The following is a 27,588-nucleotide window of genomic DNA, read 5'->3' on the forward strand; positions in this document are numbered from 1 at the left end:
AGCCAAAAGAATATATTTCATAGTAAGAAAACACAGCAGTTCCAACTAGCCAAACAGCCTGAGCTGGTTCCCAGTTGTGCCTAGGACTTCACATGGGCTGTTTTTGCCACCAGCACATTCCTGGGGTGGTTTGTGCATTGGGAAAAGCGTCGACAACAACTGACAAAGCAGAAAAGAAGAGGCAAATTACCACTCAATGCATTCAAAGAAATACTAGTCAGATCAAGTCCTTGCCTTCACACAGGACATCTCCCTTGAAAAGTTCCACATTGCCAGGGCTCTTAGAGCACCACAATGATACTTCTTTGTTTACTGCTCGTTATTGTGCTTATATGTACCACAGGATAACATGAAAGCAGAGGGACCAAGGCATGCCAGCCACAGGCTCGTACAAAGTCCTTTTGCTAAGAGAAGCACCCCAGCAAGTACTTCAAACTTCAGAAGCAACATTAACATACTGGAAATAGGAACAGTGAGACAGATTTACCCAGCAAATTCATTTCTTAAAGCAAGACATGCTGAGGATTAAAACTGGGAGATCATACGAAGGAAAAAAAAAAGAAGTAAATCCAAAGAGAAGAAGAAATAAAAGCAGAGACAGGACACACATAAGTAGTAGTAATTACAGCCACAAGCTACTTCGACACAAAGTAAGGACTGAAGAAAATCACATCACTTGTGTGCTGCAGAGCTCCAAGACATCTTTTTTCACCCAATTTCTGAATGCATTTTGGCTGAGGTAGGCAAATTTAAGATCTCTAAGAGTCCTTTCATTCCCAGCTTAGTAATTCTAACTAGTTTACCATAGTCTCCAAGTAACAACAGGATCTTCCTGCCAACAGGATCCCACTCATTAACTACACAGATATTAACTACGTAGACACAAAACTTGGTAAGAAAGGCATCTAGAAAGATCAGAGAGAAACTTTTTGAAGTATTTTATTTATTTTTTTTTAATACAGCTACAATATTTTCCAAGGTCACTTTAGAGTAAGTGGCAAACAGGCTACTAAAATGGAAGTGCCCATACAGTTGTTTCAGGTTAAATGTGCACAGCATATTCTACAATACAAAACCTGCATTTAGAGTTTTTTCTTGCTGCAGAATGATTTGGCAGCTTTAAAAAGCTAACACACATTTCCATTCTCAAAATCAATTCATTGAACAACAAAACCCAAAACTGAAATGCAATCCACACAGATGCCAAACAACATGCTTATCTCAGTAAGGACTTCTTAGCAGATCGGGCTGCAGCAGTTGAGGAGCTCTCTTTATCATTACCCTCAAAGTACTGCTGCTCTATTCGCCGACAGAAGGCTGTGAGGTTACTGTAGTGTTTTACTTTTTCAGAGAGTTCATCAGTGGTTAGTTGAGTAGTAAGGATTGTGAACAGATGGCCAAATACCAGAGCATCTAATTCAGTTGGTCTGTAAAAACAAACAGAAAAAAAGAACAGGTATTTTGGAAGGAAAATCCTGATCAAGAAAAACCCTGCTGTTCTGAATAACTTTTTGATGGCTACACAATCTAAGAATTGGGAAAGAATCAGGCAACACCGAGCTTACCAAATACATGAAAACTGCGTATACAGCATATAAGCATGCTGCTTGTTCTCAGTATGGCATCTTTGCTTTCGAAATGTGAAAATAACACTTCTAAAATTGGACAGTTACTGATACAACTTTAAATCATGCTCCACCTTTTAGTTCTGTAACAAGAGGAAATACTCACTGTGTCTTTTTAGAGTTTTTCTTCTGCAGGTGTATATCAAAAAGCCCCAACTATTATTTCACAAAGGGAAAAAAAATATATAAGGGGGGATGCATAAACCCCCTATTCCCTTTTTGTCTTTTTGTGCTTTTACATAGAGAGGAACTGTTCAACCAATAATAAAAAGAGCTCCAGGGTGACAGCAGCTGGAAACATCTCTTTTTTGAAGGGGGACTACACAGAAGAAAACAGGTATTTTGGGAAACAGTGGTCTATGGAATGTTTTCAGTCCTACCTTAATTTAGGTATAAGTCTTCTGAATTGCCATCTTGGACCTTTGTATATAACTAGCCCATGTGCACCTTTTTTTTTTTCCCAAATATATTTATAACTTAAAGTCCTTCAATGCTAGTGTTCAAGGTAAGCAGCACAAGGGTTTTCTAACTGATAAATTTTTGCCTATTTGTGGATCACTAAGAACTCTCCAGTGGAGATGTGGACCCTTGTATAATAAACTTAAATCCACCAGAAACAGGTTGCTTTTCTTATTTACCTCCTACAGACTCCCAGAAGTCACAGACTGAAAAATACTGGACTAAACCCACATAATTTATTTGTAATATTTCAGACTACTAAAGAGCTTAAAGGTTGAAACTGTACCTGGTTAACAAACAACAAAAACAAAATACCCAAGCTACAATTCTGTAGAAATATAGAAAGAAAATTTAGGATATACTAAGTTCAAGAATTATTTGAGAAGATGCAATTCAAACTTGTCTTCTATAATGTGTATTTCTGTATCCACTCAATTTACACCACCCACCTAGTTTCAACTTGGAAAAGGGGCAAACTCACATGCACAGAAAAGCAACCAAGACAATATACTGCCTTTTGAAGACATTTCCCTGTCCAAATAGCATTAACTGAAGTCCACACCCAAGCATTTCTAGTCCAGTCTATGCACAGGAGACAAGAGGGAACTAATGTGATGATGTTTGAATCCATAACATTTCAAAAATATTGAATTGGGGGGGGGGGAGGGGGAACGTTTTGCAATTGGAAGAAACTGGTGAAAGCAGAGGACATCCATGAAGGCTAAGTTGTTCCTTTTTTATCCCCTGGGAACGTGAATCTTAGTTTTTATTGCAACCAATCCTTTGTTGATACAGGGCTAGCTTCTCCCCCAGATCTTACAACTCACAGGCACCCCTCACGTTAATTCAGTTCATGCAGAACGGCCCCTGGTGTTAACAAGGGCAAGACAAGCTGTCCTGGACAGCATGATGTACATTCATTCCTAGTAGAGATTACCCAAGGAATGCAAAAGTAGGGCTTTAAACGTATAATTTTTAAGTGAGAAACTAACTGTATAAAGGTGTACGTTTGTAGCCTATATAAGTTCTGGTGAAATGTAAAGACAAGCAGAAGTAAAACTAATCATAAACACAAAAAAAGAAAAGAGAAAAAAAAAAAACCACCACCCACAAAAAAACCCATCAGAAACTTGCAGAAACTCTCCTTCTAAAACCTTTAGTTACTTACTTCTGGAATTTCGTGTTTATATTCCAGTCACGCATTTGTATGTCCACAACTAATCATGTGACATTAAAATAAACTAGGAGTTTTCCATATATATATATATGTATGTGTGTGTGTGAATAGATATATATTTGTATCTCACATTCCTGGATGTAATGTTTCAGTAAAGAGTAACTTACTGCTTATTGAAGAAGTATGGTTGTGTTCCTAGTCGCTGGGAGAGAGCCTGACAACACTGATCTACGTCTTCAAGCACCTATCAAAACACACAAAAGAGAAAATATCTGTATTGTCAGGAAATACCAACACTGCAAAAAATAACCTCCTTACTCTATTTGAACTGATGGTGGGAACAAGGAACACACAATGTTGTAATATCAAAAGCTGCTAAAGTCAGTCAAACCTATACAGTAGGCAAGGAGCAAGTGTTACTTAATCTAACATCTGATGTAAGGCAACTCTGATTAAGTGCTTCCCATAACATTTATAACATACGTTAATGAAAGGTACTTACACCTCAAAACTGCTTTGTGGAGGGTTTTTTTTAGAACTCTAACAAGGGAAGCTGCGGTCCTGCAAAGTGTGCCTATTAATATCATACAGGAAGTGGGGGCTGTAACTTACAACCTATTTTCAGGACTATGGCCTAAAAACCTAACATCACCAGACATGTACACTCATGGTAAAACATCCTTCCTCCCACCTCATCAGGTTGCACATAATTTAAGATTTATTGCTGCTAAAGGCAAATACCTGATTCCAGATAATGTTTTAAGTACAGAATATATTTTTTACACCTGTTTCAAGAAAGTGTTACTCTCCAAAGCCTTTAAAAAAAAAAAAAAAATAAAAAAGAAAACATAGTAAAGAAATAAGCTTCACTTTTCATACTGACCTGTTGAAGCGTCTTCCCAGCCCATCCAATGGCTTTCATCTTTCGCCTTACCTCCCATTGCTTCTGATATGACAAAATGCGGTTAAGAGGCCACGGGTAAGGGGAGCCATACCTCGGGTGAGTAATCTTTGTTTAGAAACAGAGAGGTACTGTGTTATCATACAAGAAAATACAGAAATCTCTAAGCACAAAATAGCTAATGTTCAAATATTTCTATCAGAAAGGGAGCTGTAAAAGAGAAAAGGAGTTGTGTGATATGCTGTAATTATTTCCACAGAATTTAGAGCACAACCATTCAAAACTATTACTTCAGAAATGTATACAAAACCCCTATGTATTATGCAGTTGGCTACCTCCAGTAATGACACACTTCCCTAAAATGTAATATGCAAGCAAAATTAAGTGAAAAGACTGTATCATTACTGGTATAAACCTCAATGTTTCATTTTATGAGTAGAGACTTGCAATTGTGAGCAAAAGTGTTTTCCTCATTAAATTTTAAATTATGATAAATGCTGTAGAACCACTCACCTCCTCTACTGTAACATCATCACACCACTGGAGATAGAGCTAGGAACAGAAAGAACACTTACTACAACTTCTTAATAAAGAAGAATACAGAGACAATCATTTCTCACGACTAGAATTTTCTATATTAGATTAAATTTCCATTTCATTCTTTCTGTTAGACCTCTGAATGTAGAATAGAAATTACAACCGGAAGAGAAAAGCCCAGTTCCTAGTCCTTACTTTACCAGTACCAGATCCAAACCGGAACCATAGGCCCATTCCCACTGCCCAAGCTGCACGCAACTCAGCGCATAGGTTACCAGCCCTCAGCTCCTCAGCCACCTGCAGGTTCTCACATTTCCAACACTGTTCCCATGCTGGGATTGCATCATGTTAATTGGCCATGGACACGAATCCAGCTTCCCACTAGGCACGTGAGCATGTACACTGTGGAAGGTGATAGAAGGATGCCTGGCCAGCTGTGGGTTGGGTGGGTTCCCAGGGACCAGTGGCATTTTCCAGTTGGTTACTTCTGCTACGTGACACACTTCAGTCAGGTGAGGGGATCATACACTTAGCTTGTGTCTACAGGAACATTTCATTCAGCAAGCAATCTGTAGGGCAAAGAGAATTTATTCCTGCCTCCTTTCATCTCAAAAGTTAACAGCCTAATCTAAGAACAAGCAGAATTTCCAATATAGGGAAAGATCCTAAAGCTTTCTGGCCTATAGTTACTTATGTAAGCCTGCAGAGTTACTATGGTTTGCTGTACCTCTGCTGTCAAGAGCATATTATTGACTAATTCCATGTAGGCTTTCATCTCGGCTTTTTGGACTTCATCCAACCCATCACTGAGAGAATGGCCCTAATGGGGAAAAGAGTAAAAAAAAAGACACACATGGAAGAAAGGATATTGGAATATTCAGCAATGCCTGACCCAAGGACCTCTGAAGTCAATGAGCTTTGGCTCAGATCCCAATCTCTTACATAGTTCAGTAACAAATTACATATGCAATTTTTACATACAGTATCCTTAAGAATTAAAAAGAAATTATCATAATATAGCTAATCTGCAAGAAATAGAGCCTATCATCAGTTATAGATGAAAACAGTTTGAGCACACAGCCTCCTGGTTAGGGTGTATCTGTGGCAAGAAGTAAACACAAACTTACATCTGTGATACAGCTTTACCAACTGCTCAGTGAAAATACAGTAGTTTTTAAAATATAGGGGAGGGTTAGCAGGGGGAAACAAAGGCAAATTTGGACAGTACCTGATACTTCAGGATTTTAACCAGTCAGCTCTGGGTTTAAGAGCTCCAAGACCCAGGGACAGAACAGTCCCAGAGACTAGCACTTGTATGCAGCTATGCTGCATAGAATTTAATTCCAGAATTTGAGTAAATGACAAAGAAAAACATTTCCACCTCAACAAATTCCTATTCCAGTATATCTTTCTTTTAAGTAACATTACAGAAGAGACCACCAAATCAGCACAACACTAAATAGGATTAACATGCTATTCACTAATTGACAAAAACAATGTACTATTACCTTGGCTTTTACAAACTGGACTATGGGCCCAAGTTCAGATACTACTTGATTTCCCACATGAATAAAGGGTACTTTGCCTGTAAAATGAGAAATGTATTTTAGTAAGAGCCTTTTATACCTGTAAAACATCATTTACAATTTTCAAAGCAATTAAATATTGCAGGTACACCTGAACATCAGTGGGGTTTTGTTTCTTTCAAATGAGCACAAGCAAAGCTCTAACATACATAGCTCACCCAGTGAACACTTGTAATAACAAACATCCTCCTCTTCCTCAGCCTCTTCTACACGCAATACTTGCAATTGTGTATTTCAAAGTTATTGAGTGAGATCTATCGACTCGTATTTTAATAATGGATTTTGCTTTGCTGGAAAGACTTAATTCAATGTTTCTCTGAAGTACAGCTGGGAAATCCCAAGAAAGCAGACAGAGCCCTTGGCTAGTTTTACGACACAACATGTTCCCACCCTCCCTTCTAACCCACTGGAGGGGAAAAGGCTGCTGAAAGGACGATGGGAGATGTGGCACTGTGCCCAGGAATGCAAGCAGGGGGAAGTGCAAATGCACACTCAGCAAGCCAGGGTCTTGACTCTCCCTCCTCCGGTCCTTCAGATTTCCAACAACTGGGCCAGCTGGCTCCTACTGGCTGCCCTAGTCTTCACTCTCCAGTTGTGAGCTGGCATTTTTGAGCCCAATGGTCCTGGGGTCAGGAAGAGGTTCTCAGTATGAGACCCACAGCTTCACAACCTGGGGAGCTGGGAGGGGGAAGGAGCTGCTTCATCATCATGAAAGCAAAATGGGGTTAAACTTAATCCTAGTAAGACTCAACATTCAGACTATGAAGCTGAGCCCTCAGGGTCCAGCATGGAGCAGGGCTAAAAATGGGGGCGGAGGAGGGTGGGCGCGTGGGGGGGCGGGGGTGGGGGGCCTCAAAAGGAGACTGGGAAATGATTGTGTCATTGATGGAACTTGTCAGGGTGTGAAGGGCTCCAAAGTCTGCATACACCACCTTCGCTGCCTGGTAACCTTCCCTACATGCAGAACTGAGCTAAAGCTTTAAGGCAAGCAGAGATACAAGAGAAAGCCCTGTTACACACAGCAAGCCTGGAAGCATGACAGAAGTTGCCTCATACCGGTTTTCCCAGCTCTCAGGGTGTGAAGCTGAGGCTCCTGCTCCAATCCACCCTAACCAGGTTGCCTGTCCTCCAAATCTTCATCCAAGTGCAATTGATAAACATCAACCTTACATTTAAGACTAAATCTTTTCAGATTATTTACATGATTGAAATAATCCATAAAATGCTGTATGTTTTGTATTACTGAAAATATCCTCAAGCCCAAAGGCAGTAAATGAGTCTGCGCAGTGCAGTGGGGCACAGCACCCTTTTACCTTCCCACCACTCACTATGAGCAAACTCTACTCTCAGTAGACAGCCCAAAGAACAAGATCAGCACCTGCCTGATTCCAAGTATGTTATTAGCAATACATTCACTCTTTTGACAGAAACACAGCACTGTTCATGCTAATAGCAGATTCAGTCATGGTCTTAATCACGAGATTCACTTCTCACTGGCTCAATCAGCCTAAGGGCAATAAATGAAGTGCATCACACCAACAAAGGCTTCATCTACATCCACACGCTGCATGTTGCGGAAGGAAACACAGATCTCTCTGCAGAATTCAGTGTTTTAAATCAGACTGTGCTTCACACACCAAGACAACCCTTTGGTATTATATTCTTGAATCCCTCAGAATGGGTTTTGTCATTAAAAGGACTATGAGATAAATAACCTTCCCCCCCAAACAATGAGATGCAGATCTCTGCCTGCTTCTGCTGTGAGACAGGGTAGTGGGGAAGGAGAAGGAACAAATTAAAACCTGGTCGGAATTATCATTAAAAGACCAATATAAAGAAAGGAAATGGGGCAAGTGAATAAAAATAATGACTGCAGGAATAAGGGCAAAAAGAACACATTTCTACCTACGTTTAAACTTGAAGCAGCATCATTTTCCTTCTTGTGCTCCTTGTTTTCAGCAGAAGGAGGAAATGTTCAGACCCAAATTACATCAGATGCCAGCAAGCGTGGACAAGGGTGCGAGTGGCAGAGAAGCAAGAGCATGCAAGTGTCACCAGTCCTTCTCCTGCATATGCAACACACCTCTGTGCACGCAGGATACTCTTCTGTGCATGGATTCAGCATTTCAAACCTACCTTTATTTACTAACAAATAATTTATATACCTCCATATTTTGCCATTTTTTCACTGCTGCCAAGCAACTGGGGTTTTTTATAATTAGCATAATTCCACTGCTTTGACCAAAATATCAGTAGCAGCAACAGAACCCATGCAGCTGGGAGACATATACCGACAGGCACTTCCATGTAGCAGTCATCAGCCAAAGCCAGGTACCAGGTAAATAAATACCTCTCACAACAAAAATCCAGGACCGAGTGCAAGGATTGACAGACTTTTTGCCCTGCATTCAGCAACTCTCTCTGATTTTCAGGCAACCTTCTGAAGCCAGCATCTGATGTTTTTAGGCAACCAGTCACTCTCCACCTTTCTAATAATTTATTGGTGGTGGGTTTGGGTTTTTTCCAGAGTGTCATGGATCAGATGATTATTTAAAATTGCCTGTCACCCTTAAAGATGACAGTGCACCCTTCAGTCGTCTTCTGTACCAACATCCTGGCAATCATCTCCCAGAGAGGGTAGAAAAATATCATCTTTCTGCAGTGTTGTCTCACCCCAGCAATGGGAAAACGTAACAGCATTTACTGGAATGTTCCCTGGATGCAGAATAAAGCCACTTTTGGAAACATGTGTCTTTCTGCTTCAGAATTCAACCACTCTCAGGCATTGGAGAGGTTTCCAACAGGCATTTGAACTGTCTGAGCATCCTATATAGGTACTGCAGCCACAGGCATGGTTACACATTGTGCCAGCGTTACTTTGCATTTGACTGTTTTAATTGTTTGCAGAGGAGAAACCGCACTGGAGATGAGGGGGGAAGGCAACCCACACACAGTAGCACTGACCGACTGTTATCAGCAAGACAAGGCGTAGTTGCCATGGTATCAAAATGGAGGTACAACGTAGTAATCTAAATGAAGGCCACACTTACCAGATGGGGACATGTACTCGGCATTTGCTCTGCAAACCACCCGGATTGGCAGATTGCACATTTGCAAAAAGGCCTGGAAACAAAGAGTCACACTTAAAAAGCATTAATACACCAGTGATAAACAAATGTGTTCTCAATACATTTGGCTATGTTTTAGCTAGTTCTTAGCACACGCTCATGAAGTATAGATCCTTGCATACTACTTTTTGAAAGAAAAAAGGGTAGGTAAAAGAAAAACAAGGGGTTTTTAGCTTCCTTAGACTACTGTTTCTCATTCAGTCACTGACTGGAATTCTTCTAATGAAGTTTCATCTATTTTTACTGTTTTTTTCAAGATAAGCAAAGGAACAGTATCTGACAGACACAATTAGATGCTGTGGTTGCATAAAATCAAGTGACATTTTGACCCTCCTGAAAAGCATAATACTTCTTTCTTCTGGCTAAAGCTGGCTAACGAAGTTCATGTTCTGTAATGGCAAACACATATAGCACCATCCAACATTACATGATAGGACAAGGGGTAATAGCTTGAAGAGGGTAGATTTATACATGGGGAAAAAAATTTTTTACTGTGAGGGAGAAGAGGCACTGGAACAGATTGCCCAGAGAAGTTGTGGATGCTCCACCCCTGGAAGGTTGGGATGGGGCTTTGAGCAACCTGGTCTAGTGGAAGGTGTCCCTGCCCATGGCAGGGGGGTTGGAACTAGGTGACCTTTAAGGTCCCTTCCAACCCAAACCATTCTATGACTATATTTACAATAGCTAGCAGAGGTTTTGCTCTATGTGCTCTACTGTCAGAGCACAAGCCTGCTTTGGGAGGAAGTATCTATTATCTTTAATTTATGTGAATCACAGAGAGCGTAAGTGATCAATTTACTGTTTCTTTCTATCTGTAACCTTAGATTCAAAGCATTCTCAGTAAGATACCAATTTGTGTCAGCACCTGCCACCACCACAAAATCCTTTATATGTTTCTGTTGAATACCAAAACATCAAGAAAAATACTTGTAATTTGGACAGAACATGGCAAATAAGGAACCTCTTAATTTCTAGAGTCTCTCACAACTCAGCTAAGTCCTAGCAATCATTTTTTTCTTTGCAATTAGACAGGTCACAATTCCAGATTCCAAAATTATACCTGTTTATCCACAGTGGCTTGAGGTGAAAAAAGCCTAAACCAAGAAGGGTACCACCATGAAGAAAAATGAAAGTGCTGTAACATAGCACTTTCTACATGAGCTTCCTCCTAGCTCTTCTGATTGCAGCACTAGGCAGTAAATTGCACTCTCACAGTTTTAGATGCTCAGACCCTAATCAGAGACATCAAAGTAACCTAAACCTTAACCTTGAGACTGCTTACCTCTGCATTAAACGAGACCATATGGCAAGAACTAACACTGATATCAGCCCTGTTCCTAACTCTGGGGCTTCTGTCGTATCCATCAAACAAACAAAAGTAACCCAAACAGCCCTCTCCTCTCTCCTGCTCTCCAAGTCCTTTATTCCCAAACCTCAAGCCAATCTGGGGAAAAAAGCCAAAAGCTTTGGTCCTTTTCCAACCAAATCCAAGAACTGCACTGTGCTTTACAACATGTGGCTCTTGCAGGTTTAGATGACCTAACTCAAATCCAAATCCCGATTTAAAGCAAGGAACTAGGATGACAAGCTGCTACACAAGACATTGGTGACGGCTGACAAGAGGCCACCTCAGAACTGCGGAGGCTCTGCAAAATGCCCCAGAAAGCTGGGTTTCTACATCTTTTGATTTCCTCAGCCTAACTTTAACTTAAAGCGCCAATTACTTTACATATACAGAGAGACATATAGACACACATACAGAGAGAAGGTACTAGTCATGGTGAACATAAGCCAAATATTGCAGGTCCTGCACTATTTACCAATAAATTGGTCTCTAGCATGCTTCACCCCAACTAGAACCTCTATTACTGCTTAAAGGTGCAACTATCACCTAAAGAAAATACAAGGCACCGGCCAGATTTGACACCACCACACATTCTAAGTCTGTGAGCCCATCAGAGTCCACCAAAAACTGAGGCTCTTTCTGTCTTAGCATCCGAAAGTCCATGCAAACTGTACGAGTACCCAAAAGACTAATTCTTAAACGGGAATTTAAGGAATTGGTCTGTCTCAGTCCTAGATCTCTTCCTTTGCCTGCCGGCTCTGCAGACCTAGCAATGTCCAGGCTGTTCCATCACGTCTTCTGCTCAAACTGGGGCTTCATAGGCAACTTCTTTAGAAATAGTTAAGAGACAAGAATGCAGAAACTTTGGTTTAGATTAAATGCTCCTATGACATTCCTGAACACAATCTAACCTACCAAAAATATACACTCTAATTCAACTAGTACAAAGACTTCATTCTTCTGAAGGTTCTACCAGTAGCTAACAGCATCATCTCAACAGTACCGTGCTGCAGTGGAACTGATGGCATCAAACAACAGCTCCAAAGAATTTCGTCTTTGGGTGGGAAGAGTGAAGCAAAATTCCACCATACTACTTAATCCTTAGCTGTTGAATTTCATCTCAAAAATATGTGAAATTCGATTTGGCCTAGGCTTACTGAATGAATTTCTTTCGCAGTAAGGCACTAAATTAATTCTGCGATTCTGCATTAAGCCAGAGATGAATTTTTAACTGCCATGTTAAAAATAGTTAAAAATAACTATTCCCACTGCAAGTTCAGAAGTCTGAACTGCGCTGGAGTTAGGGCGACACATGAATAACTGAAAAGCTTGTAAGTGCAGAGACCATTACGCAAAAAGAAGCGAATCAGAGCACAATTTTTACTTTTTCATATCAACATGTCAGAAATGAGATGCACTGGCACAGAACACTGAAGTTACATGAGTTGCTTCAGCAAATTATTGCCTACTGTACATCACATCATATACTGGCTTCTACATAGTACAAGGTTTCCACCAAAAACAGTCCTCAGCATAGAGACTGAACTATAAAAAAAATCTTTTCAGCGTAAAGAGTTCAGCCAAGTTTCCATCAAAAATCTGAATCTGACCTTTCTCTCCCTCCGTCTTCTCAGTAAATATCCACAGACTAAGGAATATGAACCTTTATTACACTCGGCAGGAAAATTCCACCTCAGCCTCTGGCCTAGTGCAAAGAAGATTGAGAATACATTGCCATTTTGGCATTTCAGAAATGCGAACACACTGGGGTCCATGTGCCTTTTTTGCACTTTGTAATGAAAGAGGAGAAAGAAGGTTGAACTAGAGTTGAGCTCTAAATGTGGGAACAAATATTAACTAAATAAAAATGCTCACTAGTCTGTACAATAAAGTGCAGATTCTGGTAAGCTTAGAAATAAGTCACTCTACCCTCAGTGAGGTTAAAAAAATTATTAAAAAACTAAAGACCCTGAAGTAAACACCAAACCAAAAACCTGAGGAAAACCTTGAAATAGTCATCTTCAGTTCTGATGAATGTTTCATAGATGGGAGACCAGGACTGAGCTTGAGAAACTGAAGTGATTCAAGATTAAAACTAGGCAAATCCATCCAGTTCTGCATTCACCCCAGCAGTCCTCCTGCAAGGTTCAGAAACGCTGACCATTGGAGGTGCCTCTCCAGCAGCCTTATGAGGCCTGTTCCAGGAACTCCCGTCAGCATCAACATGCCACCACCTATTTCATTTCAGTCTTTGTCTATATTTAGGATCGACTTTAAGAGGAGTGGTGAAATAGTAATGACATTCCAAAACAAGAGAAAACTGAACAGTGAAAGAGTTCAAGACAAAAATCATGTAATGCTATACAACAAACCTTATTAAACAACAACAACAAAAAAAAAACAACCCAAAAAAACCCAATCCTGCTATTACATGTTTAAAAAGATAGAAGCCCAGGGAATTAGAAGACCTATATGTTCAGCTGTAATTTGTACCCAAACCATGACCTATTAAATTTTAAGTGCTCCTTACATATTGTTCTGCAGGAAAACAAAGGAAAGCTCCACAATATGAGAGAAGTTCAGTCCTTATTGGATCCACACTGCTGAGGTAATCATTTCCTAGAGAAGTAGGCCAGTATCCATTTCTTGATTCTGCTTAAGCTAATGGTCCACTGGATAGCCTTCAAGTTGCCTAAAAAATGCATGTCAACTGATAAAAGGAGAAAGTACTCTCTCAAACCACGAGGGCTCAGCCTAAGAAATAAGCCTTACAATTTTCACTGCTATAAGAGAACTTACATTCTTTCACTGATGTAACTGACAGGCTTTGGCAATTATCAGTATTAACACCACAGGTGTTTTTGAGTTTTAGAGAACAGTGAATGCATTTCATATTTATGGAAATTATGGCTTCTTTTAGAAAAAGAGATTGACAAGGATCATGACCAATGCATTCTTACAAACATCTACCACCAGAAAACCTAAATCATATTTTCTGACACATCCAAACTAGATAAATTAGATTTTAGATAATAACTGATGTTTGACAGAAAGTGGCATGAACTATTACCCAGAATAGTTGAAATTGCACAGATCAAAGAAATACAGAGATAACAGGACAAAGCAGCAATTTTTGTGAGTCTATCTCATTTAATGCTTTAGTGCAGTGATCAAGGGAGGATTTGTTCTCTTTTTTGACTTCTCATGCAGAATGTCAGGAACCAGCACATTTGGTGTGCAGATGGTATCCGACCGCCATGGCTTCCGACTCTACTAAAAGATGTGATGGAACACTGATTATTACAGCTCAGAGCATCTCATTTCCCATTGGGTACCTCACACATATAATTTCAGCAGGCAAGTAAACCCTCGCTTTTCTTGTGAGAGAAACCATAAGCTAAAGGGAGTGAGCTCAGCTCCTCTGAGTGCTTTCAAAGTGTAGGGTGAGAGATTGAAGGCTGAAACCACCCCAGTGCAGTTCTGCTGAGATTTATTAAGATATCAACACGCCTTCAAAGACACAGCATCAAAAGCTGAGCAATCTGAAAGATCAAGGACCCAGGCTTATTCTTGTACATCAGAGATTATTGTTAGCATCATAAATTTGGCTGATCAACTTAAAAAGGGACTGAAAGGGACCAACTGAATTCCAAGTGACATATAATCAAACAGCAAAATCACAAACAAGACACTTAACTGAGCACAGCCTGTCATACTTTGCAAAGGTGCTTTTCATTCCAAAGAACAGCATTAAATTTCCTGCTCTTTCTCCTCTGGAAATAAAAACATACTACCAAAGAATGAACAGGATGACTACAGCAGGGCACAACTTGGATCTCCTCCAGCACCTGGAATTCTCACGCAATATTACTATAGCAGTTGCAGTTCTTCGGGGTGGGGGGAGGGAATTGGCTCTCATGCCTGTAGTAAAACTGGTACACGTTACTTTAGATAAAGTTCCTCGGTCCAAGGTAAGGATGTTCCACTGAAAATGTTTATTGATACTTTGAAAACAACTCTTCCAAACAAACTCTAAGCAAGGAAAGAACTGAATTCCTGCTGGAAAGGATAACCGGGGGGGGGTTGAGGGGGGGTATGCTTAACACCTATCCAAAGAGTTAACTATATGTATCAATTCATAAAGAGAAGGGATTAGCATTCTTATTTCCCCTTGCCCATGTTACAGAAGATCCAGAGATGACTGCCCAATAGACTTTACACAAATAAAGGAAACTTTGTTCAAGCATAAAATATACAGAATTCACTACAACTGAAGGACATCAAACCAAAACGCTCAGGCTTTTAAATGGAATGAGTAATTTCATGGCTCATAGTAGTTAATGCAGCATAAAACAAGGGTAATGAAATCTCAGATTGTGAAGAACTGAGTTTATTACCCTGGCATCAGCAGGAGTGCTTCCTTTATCCATATATTCCACTGATTATTTGCATTTCTGTCATTTTAAAAACTGGGTCTTGATCTCTTGTGCAGTATCAGTACTGGTCAATGACTGAAGCAGATGCCTGGAAAACTGTCCAGTTTAGTAACTTATGTTCAATGTAGTGTCTGCTACAAACACTTTTCTCTAAGTTATTTCTGGAATAAAGTGTGTCCTTCTTTGGATGAGGTTAATGTAAGAAACAGATAAAGGCATTAAAAATAAAGATTCTGCTTAGTACGGGTCAGCCTCTCTCCCACTCATGCTCTCCAGTCTCTCTTCCCTGGGGGCTAACAGTCTCCCTCTCACACTCTTCCAGCCTCTCTACCTGTACCATTACCTACTCTTCTGGCAAGCTGTGAAGGGAAGAGAGAAATGTGAACAATATGTTTTAGCAAATGCTACTTCTTCAAGACTGAAAAGTGCCAAGTCTAGAATGTTGCTACTGCCTCTGTACACCTTGTTTTTAATGGAAAACCTTCCTTTAGACAGGGAGGTGGAGAGTTTGCCTGCAAGTCCTTGAGAAGAAATAGAACAGAGGGAGTAAAAAATGTGCCACCAGATGAATTATGTCTGCCCTTCGCTGCCCTCCCAACATTTACTGTTATAAACTAGGAAAGAAAGAGCCGGGGAGCAAGGACAACAAATTGAAGAAAAAGCATGGAGAAGCCTTTCGGTGCCGTTCCTGTCCTACCACATTGATCCACAAAGGACTACATCTTGCACTACACTGCCTTCTCCCCCCAGCAAGTAGCATGAGCCACTCTGTTCTCAAAGTCGGCACAGAACAAGCCAGTTCATACGTTCTGCTGTGCGAAAATGAAGTATCAGGAGCTATATGAAAGGGCTGATAGGAAGCTTTGAGGTGACACTAGTTACAAAATTAATCAACAATCGTATGCCTATCATTCACTTCAATCATGGCAGGTGACACCTCCTGCCAGAGATAGAGAGTACATTTACAACAGCACTGCTTAAAGGATAATATCAGCTTAAGGCTTGTTTGTTTTCCTGTGGCCTGCCTAATTTCAAATTCAAAATGTAGGTAATACGCTGGATTTCAATTACCTAAAAAAAATAATGAGAGCAATCAACTTTGTGCTGTTTTAGCACAGTTCAAAAGCCCAGAGCCCAAAAACACCAGCCAGCCACAGGGCAACTCATGGCACCTTCCCCATCCTCTTCTCACTCAACTGACATTCTCCTCTCTGCTGCTGCTGCTGCCGCCCTCGAAACAATACAAGAAAAGGATGCCATTGTGTCTTCCTATGATGACAAGAATGGAAAATTACCATGCATGAAATACAATGGCAAGGAATAAGAAAAGGGAGGGAGGAGTTTTCTATTTTTTTCCTACAGTTAATTGTTTTAGATGATATTTTTACTCTTGCTCTCCCTTCCTCTTTGCCCTCCCCAGCTAAGGAAGGGCTGTTTGGACACCATCAATAGGAAACGTAACAGACATTGGGCAGTGAATCACGCCGTCAGAGCTCCACCACAATGCTCTCCTCTTCCCCTCCAGTTCCCTCTCAGAATAATACATATGAGCAAACACGTTTACTTACTAAAAATTAGTTACAACTTGATGTAAATCATATCCAGATTGCAGTTTCTGAGATCAGAGGCAAGAATGAAATTACTTATGCCAAGACTCAAACAGTTCATAACTTATGACCACACATAAGGAACACTATTTTCAGATGGCAGACTCCAGGCTTCATTTGAAGCAGATATATTCATACTTAGATTTTAATAAAGAACAAGCCATTCCAAGCCATACCTGACTCAGCAGCACTTCTAAAAGCGCTCACACAATACTGCTATAAGAAAGAGTGAAAGGCATTTTCTGTTTTCATTTTTACATTATTTCATGAGCATACAAAGGACAATATGTGATGACAACTAAAGAGTTATTCTCTACTTTATTGCAGGAACACATTTTAAAATTAAAAACCACGAACAAATCTACAGAATAATTCAGTTTTCATATCAAACAGCTGCAGACCCTGTAACCGAAATAGTGTGTCTAAGGTTATAAATGAAAACTGTTCAGTATCATTCTTTGAGTGACAGATTAAATTCCTAATCCAGTTATGGTAATGGCCACATGTGTAGTTTAACATAAATTAAGAGCTTAATTATATTTGTGACTATTTTAAACAAAATAACAAATTCCTTTGTACCTGTGAAAGTAATTTATAGCAAAGCCACGTTCATTCTCCAAAACAATCTATTTTACACTGCAGCACAACACCGCTTTAATGGTATAATGTAATTCTTGTTGTAGAATGCAGAAAGAGTAGATTCGCTGGTAGCACAGAGGTTTTGAAGATAAATGAAGATGCTATTCATTCAGAGGTAATTTCATCTTAGAACTATATGAAAGATGTTTCACTCACAAACAGTACCTGTATGGCTTGGGATTTAAGCATGTTTTCAGCTACAACGCAATGCTCCTAGATTGATTATGTTGATACTACATTTCTCATCATGAAGAATTCCAGCTTTTATTCTCTTTAAAAAAAAGATATCATCAGATTTTCATTTCAGTACTAAGCCTTTGTTCAAGCCCCAGCAACAAGTTCAAATTTCTGCTAATGTTTTGTCTAGAGAAAAAACAAACCACAATTCATATACACACCCAAAAAAAAAAATTATAAATCTGTTGAGGGCAATTAATCATGCATGATTTACATACTTATTTAATTACTTGTTGAAGTAAATAAGCAGTTGGTCTGTGTAACACAATTTTAAATTGTCCAAACATACTTCTGTCATTCAGGACTAAAGACAGACAATTCTAAATGCACTTGCCTGGAATATATTAAGAACGTTTACAAGGACATCAATTGCACAGGCAATTAATACATATCTTAACATAATGAGCTACAGGCTTCATAACCTCAGGACAGTGATGAGAATTTCACAATCCTGAACATTTTAGACAGCCTTTTAAGCAAGACTCTGATACTACCTCCATAAAGATTTCAGAAGAACCTGTAATAACAGGGACAGTCTCAACATTCACATTCCTCCTCCTGACAAGTTGGAACAGTGCACAGAGATGCTCCATTTGAGGCAAAAGACTTGGCACAGCACAGCTGTATTAACCCACTCTCTCCTACTCAGCCACAGCACTTCCACCTAGGCACTAAATTTACCTGCACCAGGCATTAATAGCCTAGACAGGCTCTCTGCTTCAGACTGAAGTACTATTTAAAACTCCATTTTTCTCTTCTGGAAGTCATGGAGTTGTTTTGTTATTGGAATATAGTTGTATATTCGTTTCTGCGGTTTGGTGGCTTTTTTACTACGATAAGACTGATAAGCAAGAATGCTGTATAATGGAAGCTGTACGATAAATAAGCGGAGAATGGTTTTAACCATGAGTCACTTTACCCAGGAGGTGTATGTGTTTTCATTAACTTTAATGGGAAGAGGGCTGAACATCTCACAAGAACAGAGCCTTCATTCCATGTACAATGTTCTCTTTCCTGTAGCTGGATCATCGTTACTGATTGGTATTTTATTTTACTTCATTTGCAGTGAAAATAAACCTTCATTCAGTATCAAGATTTTACAGCCTAAGATCAAATGGGCCTCACTTTCAACAGGACTGTATAATACACTACTTCAAGTTAACAAACAAGGAGTACAAACACCAAGATGTACCAGAGATAATGCACTAGCTCATTTGAAGTTATGTTGCATTTTTAACAAACATAAAGGATCTGAACCAGTAAGAGAGAAAGGAATTGTTAATTTATTCTGTTTCCAATAACAATGGGCAGTAGAGGAATTAAAAACCAACAAGAATCAGCAGAGATGTTCCACAAGATGAGAGGGAATTTTTTTTTTTTGCTGTTTGTTTGGCAGGTTTTAACTACTGAGGCACTACCACAGTTACTCAGCAATTCCCAGAAGACTGTCCTCCCCTCTCTTACCTGACATGTAGCTATAGTCAGGCGTCCAGATTTCATTGCACAATGAGAAGTTGTAAGTCAAATGACTATCAAAAAAGCAAGTCTCAACCAACTTCCTGTGTTCAGTCTGCAGCTCTCACTAATCGTTAATTCAAACATAATGCCTACAACAATCTGTTACACCTACGCTGAGAGTAACTTGCACTGCTGCCTGCTTGATCTGCTCTGTTGACAAGATGTACATGAAATGCCATCTGTATTGCAGAGTCGTCAGCTTTAAAATAGTCAATTTTTACTCTAATTACTTACTATGGCATTGGATTTTATTCTTTATTTTATATGTAGCAATCTGCATATATGCCCTATGAGATCTATTGAAGAGCAGTATTATGAATAGGTGCTCCAAGGAGATTTTGAGAAAGATCTGAAAGACCAGTTGCAGCACATTTACAGTCTTCTTGTGAACTGTGTTTCTTAAAGATTTGATGGTGGCTGACTCCACATGCATCAGGATTTGGAGTCCCAGTCCTTCTGATCAAAAGAGCATTTTCACCACATGGAAGTTCAACAAGTGATGAACAAGATATGTATCTGCTCTGGTAATATTCATGTGCCCCAAATTAGCACCAGCAGGGGGGTGTGGAGGGGTGGGAAGCAAACAAAACAAAAAACAAAAACAAAAACAAAACCTGTAAAAAGATGAACAGGCTCTCATCATAATAAAAAGTAAATTCTAAAGGAACGCAGCAATTTCCTTATGCAAAACACACTGGTATATTTAAAGCTTTCTGATCACTAAGCTAGTAATACATAACTACAGATCCTAGTATTATTTCAAAATAGATCAAAGATGCCAGGGATAACTATTCTTTCACAGTCTCAACCACGTCATGTAGATTCTTCAAAATAGATATGATTCCCCAATACAAAATTGTTCTATAAAGTTTAAGATCAGATATCTACCAGAGCCATATTTATAGCCATGGCTACTATCAGCTGTCCAGCTAGAGAATATTGAAGAAAAAGAAGCATTTTTAATATATTATAGTTAATTTATCATCTAAGTGACATGTGTAGGATAACAATGGACTGGAAACACTAAAAAAAAATGATGCATTAGAAAAGGAAATTTTAGAATTATGTCATTTCTTTTCTGTGTGTTTTAAATACAAACCACACCTGTATGTATTACTAGATGGTAAGAAAATTCATGAGAACCACAAAAAACATAGCTGCTGGAGTAAAAAGGAACACTGAGATCAAGTGAGCAACAAAAACACTTATTTGCATTACTGTGAGGCGCAACATAAAACACACTGCCCAAATAAATAAACGCTGCTCGTTTATTTGGTGTATCAAAGATGATTCCTCTTTCCAGCAAAGGACAAAGGTGTCTTCTTGCTGTGACAGTTTACTCTCAGATGTATCTCCTAGATTGCTAGCTTGAAGGAAAAAAGTTTGAGATCCTGGAAGTAGTTACCATGATCAAATGATTCTAACCTTTTTACCAATAATGTCAGTTACAGCCTCCAAGTGTCCCACTTTGGCTAAATGAGATGTGACCTTTCTGGACAGCCATCAAAGACTGCTTGCTCTAGGTGCTCTGAGCCAGATCACACACAAAAAGCAAGAAGCAGGGGAACAGTGCAACTCCCTACTATGCGCATCAGCAGCGAAGCTGCTTTGAAGAACAGGAACCTTACAGGCATCCTGCTCACCACCACTTCTGACAGCCAGGCCTTCTCTACTAATGGGGAATACATCCCCTCAAGACTTGAGGTTACTGAACGTAACAGGTTAATGGAGTTTATGAGCACTTCACAGCCACAGAGGTGCTTTTAAGTCAATTCAAGATGCAACTTTGTCAATTATATGGACTATTTCTAAAAACCACATTGGATCTCTACTCTGTATACAATTTGAAATGGAGAAAAACCTATTAGAGACATATAGAGATTTGATGCCCACAGCATGAAGCAAACACGCCTCAAGTCTGGGGCAGTGTGAGCTTTGAGAATTAGTATATTCTGGTTATTATACTATTATATTATACTATTAATAACTATAAGCATCATGCAAGATGTTACAAGACAAACTAGCATGCCAAGTGACAAAAGACAGAAACCATGCACAGTTCCCAGAACAGGTAGACAGACACTGTACAAACACAGACCAATATAAATACGAGTACAAGCAACAGCACTTTACATAGGTCTTTCAAAATTCTCATGTTCTTCAAGTTCTGGCAATTCAACGACAATGTAAAGCACATCAGATGCAAGAAATAAGTCATTGATTTTGACAGAAATAATGCTTATATTATTCATTTAGCTAAATATAGTTACTTTAGCTAGATAATCATTAAAGAAAAATAAAATGGAATTAACATCTTTCGTTTAGAAAAGATGACATTTTACCTGAACAGCAAGGGAAGATGCATTATCAGAAAGCAAAATTTGTTCCTCTGTTGAAAGAAAAACAAATGAAAAAAAAAATTACAAACAACAGTACCCATTTAGCCATTGACCTGTAACCGTAAGCCATTCTGGGTTGCATTTCTTATGCGTAAAACAAGGACCACTTATATAATTATTATGCAGCTGGACTAGAAAACCTGTGATGTGAATATTAAAAAAAGAAAGAAGAAGAAGAAAAAAAAAAGGAATACCGGAACACCAGGAGTATTTCTCCTGCAAATGCATTGCACTTATCATACATTACCTCAATGTACAATAAAAAAATGCTCACGACTAAAAACCAAATGCTTGAGTTTTATGCCAATTACTCTTCTTCTAATCAAAGTTAAATAAAACCGCATCTTCATAACTCCTCTGGCTAAAAAGTAAAAGTATTCAGAAACCTATAAAAGCGGCTTGCAGTTAATATTGCACACTGTGTCTAGGTCTGTCACACAAAAGAAAGATGACAAGTTCACTGCAATAAAAATTCCATGCTTAGAAGACTAGGGCTGCTACCTATTAGTCTTCATTACTTTGCAGTCTTCTGACAACTGTAGCAGGCTGCTGAGCCCCAAATGGGGGCCATAATGTGATCTGATGATATATGAAGAGCTGCTAAAGGGAGCCTGAACCATCCTAGCCTATACATTTTAACAGTTCCTTTTTACTGAGAGCCCACTTTACCACAAGACTTCAAAAATCTGCTGCCTCAGCTATTGGTGCAGTAAATCCGCCAACTGTGCCTACAACCACATCATTTTACACTGCCTACAGCAGCCAATATAATGAGTCAATAATAAACCAAGGACCTTATAGGCCATGAATAGCTGGTTTATATTGGCAGATGCAAGCATAGCTAAAACCTCTGACCAGACAAACAACACAAAGGACTCTTTTACAGTTTCTGTGCTTCCTTTCAGTTAATTATCTTAGTGCATATTTAATGTGTTTTCTAAAAATAAAGTATTTATTAATTGCAAAAGAACAGTGTACCTACCCTTCAGTTGCTGATACAATGCAGCATTTTCAGGCCAAGGCTCTGCGGCTGTGGAAAGAGAAGGAATTAATTAAGCAAGACAAACAACATGTTTGCAGATGCTAACTGAACATGAGCAGGAACTCAAACTGCAAAGATGCTGATGCAAGATTTTACCTGCCCTAAAAACATCCTACTGTCACTCTCTTCTCCCATACTTCTCTCCTGCTCACAAGAGGGACAACACAGAGCAGAAAACCAAGTCCCAAAATTTAATGTTGCAAGAAAAGCTAGAATTCAAGCTATGTCACAGAATGGTCTTGTAGTTCTCAAGCAGCTAAAGCAGCTATTTTACCTCCACCATAAAGACATGCTTGTGCATATTCCCATCGCAATTCCGGCCACTCTCAAGAGCAACTATTTATTAAGGTACTAAACAAAGAATTCTGGAAAGAATAGAACAAGACACAGAGGTGAGAAGCACAAACTTCTAAACCAAGTGTGAAGAATGCTTTGGGGAAATGGAGAAGCTTTCTGCCTTTTAAAGTTGTGTTCTCACTTGTCCTATATAAAACCCACCAAGCCAGGTGCTTGGGCATGTCAGAAACTTATCCACCATAATGACTGAGACTACCTATTGCTTTAAATGATGTACTAGTCAACCCTAAAATGAGAATGTCAATATGCATTTAAAAAAATGCATCATCAGTTGTTCAAAACAGTTGAGCAGTTGTTAAAAAAAAAAAAAAAAAAGGCAAGGAAATAAAAGACAATAACATCTTCCAGTTGAGAACCATTGCACTTAATCAATCATACACCACTTGAATTTATGGGAAGGTAAAAATATAATAAGTACTGATTTACTGCTAACGGTAGCATTAAGATAACACGTCATCATGCTGTTTTGTCTCCATTACATTCCTTGTTAATGTCTGATTAACAATCTATTTTTAAATACCAATTCAAACCTTGTGTTCTATGCAACTAGCTATTTGTAAACAAAATTGATGCGTTAATCACATAAATGATTCTTTTTAAAGAAATAATGTATATAAATAACTGTAGTTCAAATAGAAACACACCACTGGCTTCAGGAAGGTCATGCTTTGTGTCTTTGCCCTCGGAACTCAAAGGAAAAAAAATGCACAATTTCCTCATTCTTTCGGGATATTCGTGAAGTATTAGGTTTTATGTAAGTCACATAAAACTGTAAAGCTTGTAACACCGTACACAGTTTTGCAAAGGTCACTGCCTCTAACATTCAGGCACAAAGCCTATCAAAGCCATACTAGTATGGGCATGAGAAAGCAACTAATCACATTTAAGTGTCATCAAAAAATGTTTTATGTTTTACTGTAGCAGTTATTGGTTTTAATGGTTAATGGTTTCTCCATTAAAGTTTTGCCCTGGAGTAAAAATTCTTTAGGTGGAAGTAATTTACTTCTTTAAATAAAAAGAGACTAAGATAGTGTCTGTGGTACTACAGCCTTAACTGTTTAAATATTTTATCTAACATACAATTCTCCAGGTCCACTGAAGTCTTGCAAGAGCAAACAGAATGAGGAAATTAAGAATGTTATTACTACAGCAAACTTACCAGTGCTGGACTCTGAGATACTTACAGAAGTAACTAAGTCACGAACGTACATCGATCTCATAAATACTCCAGCCAACCAGTGAAAACATCATTTTTACATGCCGAAAATGGTATAGAGAACTTCAAATCGCATGTGCCCATTTCTACTGATTTTTTTTTTTTTTGCCTGACCCTCTTCAGACTGAAATGTCAGATTTACATCTACTTCTTGAATTCCAGCCCAAACTGGAAGTGGCCTACCTTTACACAAGCATGTGGCTGAAATATTTCAGACACACAAAAGTCAAGTGAACTTTTCATTTTCCAACAAAAGAGCTAGGTATATTTCCAGAAATTCAAACACTAATTCCAGTCTGATCTTGGCACTATGCTATATGCAGCTGTGGAGATAGATATACATATATATATATAAAGGCTTCTAGGCACACAGAATCCAAAACTGCACCACTGCTATGGCATGCCATATCCATGCTATAAAATAAAAGTAGAATGTATTTTGTAACTTGTTTGCCCTTAATGGCTTAAATGTCCCTTCTACAGTCTACTGATCACACACAGATTTTCATGAACAGTATCTGCTGACCATAACTTCATTAGTCATTTTATGAAGTCTTTATCCCACAGTCTTCATACACAGGAGCATGCACCTATCTTGAGGGAAGGAAAGGAGTTTTAGAACTTTGCATTCACTCATTCAGTTTACTTGTGTACTGTAATACTTGTGTATATGTCTTCTGACAAATAATGAAATGAGAACAAACAGCCACATGAAAATTTCAGCCTTCATTATTAGCACACCTTAAACTCAAAATTTCAGCAGTTCTAAGAAAATGAGTGAATAATACCCCCTTGCCCTTGGCACCCGACAGTTTCCAGAGGGAGGTCACAATTCTGACCATGTTTGGATGAGGTGGATACATGCTCATAAGCCTTGAAGTGAGGCCTTCAGTTCTTTGTACACTGACCAGATAAAAGACAATTGATTTTGCTATCACTCCACAAGCTGGATTTTAAAACAATCAACTTCACATTATGATTCATGTTTTATTACTCATATCTTAGAAAAAGTATTCTGCAGCATGCATTCAGAACTGCATGCAGATCATGTTCAATGATATTGAAGACACAAACACGAAGCCTGTGCAATCCTCTGGAAATCAAATAATTAAATACCCATGCACTATCTTTTCCATATCTTCCAATTTCTACTCACTCTCCTTCTTCCAAGATGTTTGGAATATGAAATACTTTTATTCTGATGGAGCAAGAAGTTTAAATACACACTGCTACATGAGAGGTCCGGGTTCGTAAGGTGCACACTAAATTCAAGTATCAGCTCCCAAGCTGCCTTCGATTAGTTGAAAGGTCAAAACATGCAGCTAAGGGAGACCCCAGCACCGTTGGGGGAAGAGAAGAGGAGGAATTGCTGAAGAGATGTCACATGCCTCCACAAGAGGAGAAAGTGTGTAACATCTTTTATGCACAGCAATGACTCTTGCCTTATGAATGTAGGTGAAGACATAATTTGTAGAATAATAAGCACTAATATTACACGCTGCTTCAGATCTGTCATATTTCCAATCCATCAAGTTGATTAATGCTGTAATAACTCCTCACAAACTTATCATTTGTGCACTAATGAAGTCAAACCCAGTTTATCCTTCGGCAACTATAATCTTCTGGTCTTTAAACGTTCGTTTCCGAGCTAACCACGGCTACTGGGGCACTGGGTATATAAAGAGAAAATTAAGAAATGTGATGTCAATTCAGTTTCAGAAGTTTTCAACGCAGAATCACATGTGTTAGATCCTACGCAAGAGACGTTTTTGTCATTAGCTGCTCACTGGATGAAATAACTGCCTGAAAGTATGCCTTACAGGAATAGCTTCTCTACATATCTTAAGAATAAGGAACTACTTGGTTCTTCCTTCTGCCTCCATAAGAGGAATTACTATTGTGTGGTTTTCAATGGGTCTGTCTCTCAGGCTTGCAGTCTTTAGTAAAAGCTGTTTTCCCACCCTACTGAAACTTTTCCCATGCTTAACAAATTCAAATATTTAGTCTTTCATGTGGATTGTCTGCTGTTTGATCAGGACAAGCAAAACTCATACTATTGTCTTTCCCTACTTCTCCTCTACCACACTGCTTGTTTTAATGCCAGTTATAAGAAACAATTATCTGCAGGATCAGTCCTCCCTGTTAAATTTGCCTGAAATAAACTTGAGTCCAAAAGTTACTGGGAAGTGAAAATTAAAGGGAGATGGACACAGAAATCATCACTTCATCACTGCATAAGTCTTGTTATCCTAGGTGCTGAGAAATTGGCAGATGCAGCATCACAACTGCAGAAGTCAAACAGTAAGTAGACCACCTACGTAACACCTCTTTTTTTGTAGATAACTAAAAATGCATGGAAATTTAACTAAGCTCAACATGTTTGTTAGTCAAAGTGTTTTAAAGTTTAGCATAGAAAACGCAGATTTCAAAGTATTAACAGGGTTCTTAGCTGTCAAATTAAACTTCTAGAAGAAAATTCTGTGAACTGGTGTGTTGCATGTTCCCAGTGGAGTTTTCAATTACTCAGGTTTGTAACTATCTATTAAAACAGATTCCTAGACTCCTCACCTGTCATGTCAAAGAATGACTTACAAAACACATAATTTCTGCTCTCACAAAAAACCTTCCAAAACATAGAATGAGTCATGACAGTCATGTCAAATTCTCTGCCACTAAAAACATGTTGCTTTAAGTGCAATTTTCAGATTTTGTGGTGAAACGTTTTACTTGAGCAACACTAAGGCCAGAGACAGATATTCATACAGCTTTTTCATTGCAACGTTTCCAGATGTTTCAGGCTGTCATTTCAATAATGAGACTTTATCCACTCAAATACTTTTGGGACAGCAAGAGAAAAGAATGCACATATGCTGTAAGAAGAAATACTTGAGATCACTGGACCCCACTATCAGCAAGGGATCAGCAGCTCACCTGAGGCCTACGCACATCTCAGCTCCAACTAATGCTCTCAAAATAGGACATACGATACTTGCACAATGGTGAATTTTAATTCAAAGAATGAGAGGCTGCCATAACATTCCCCCAGTGAAATCTATGCAACAGAAAGTACCACGTTCCCAAGATGCTCTACAGTGCCTCAGCCCCACCAATTCCTTGTCCAAGCTGTTCAGACTCTCTTTATGAGTGCCCAAAACTCATTTTCAACTCCTACACTGTGAATTACTGGGAAACTATTCATTCTGTGTCAGTGCTGCCTGGATGGATGAGGGAAACAGACATTTTTATCCACCTTCCCGAAGCAGCTTCACAATGATGAAAGAGATGTAAGGAAATAAATGGTTTACAGTTATGCCGTTAATCCTTACATGTTAATCCTTTACTTAAAAAAATATTACTCTGACTGTGAAAATGAGAAGAC

The 27,588-nt window shown here is 39.0% G+C and overlaps 1 protein-coding gene across 3 annotated transcripts in view; it reads right to left on the reverse strand.

Annotated features, from left to right (window-relative positions):
* Positions 1-914: 914 nt before the first annotated feature.
* MTX2 (metaxin 2) overlaps positions 915-27,588 on the reverse strand; it is a 35,575-nt gene continuing 8,901 nt past the window's right edge. The window contains exons 2-10 of one of the 3 annotated variants that reach the window (XM_030488694.1): positions 22,577-22,624; positions 21,538-21,584; positions 9,336-9,408; positions 6,208-6,284; positions 5,427-5,519; positions 4,676-4,714; positions 4,145-4,270; positions 3,429-3,505; positions 915-1,427 (exon numbers count right to left, since the gene is read on the reverse strand). In XM_030488694.1, coding sequence (XP_030344554.1) covers positions 1,217-1,427; positions 3,429-3,505; positions 4,145-4,270; positions 4,676-4,714; positions 5,427-5,519; positions 6,208-6,284; positions 9,336-9,408; positions 21,538-21,584; positions 22,577-22,624 — 791 coding nt within the window. In that variant the 3' untranslated portion in view covers positions 915-1,216. Of the gene's footprint in view, positions 1,428-3,428; positions 3,506-4,144; positions 4,271-4,675; positions 4,715-5,426; positions 5,520-6,207; positions 6,285-9,335; positions 9,409-21,537; positions 21,585-22,576; positions 22,625-27,588 lie in introns of those variants that run through there. The other 2 variants (XM_030488696.1, XM_030488695.1) reach the window with 2 other exon arrangements.

Source organism: Strigops habroptila, chromosome 5, assembly GCF_004027225.2.
Source record: "Strigops habroptila isolate Jane chromosome 5, bStrHab1.2.pri, whole genome shotgun sequence".
Classification (NCBI taxonomy): Eukaryota; Metazoa; Chordata; class Aves; order Psittaciformes; family Psittacidae; genus Strigops; species Strigops habroptila.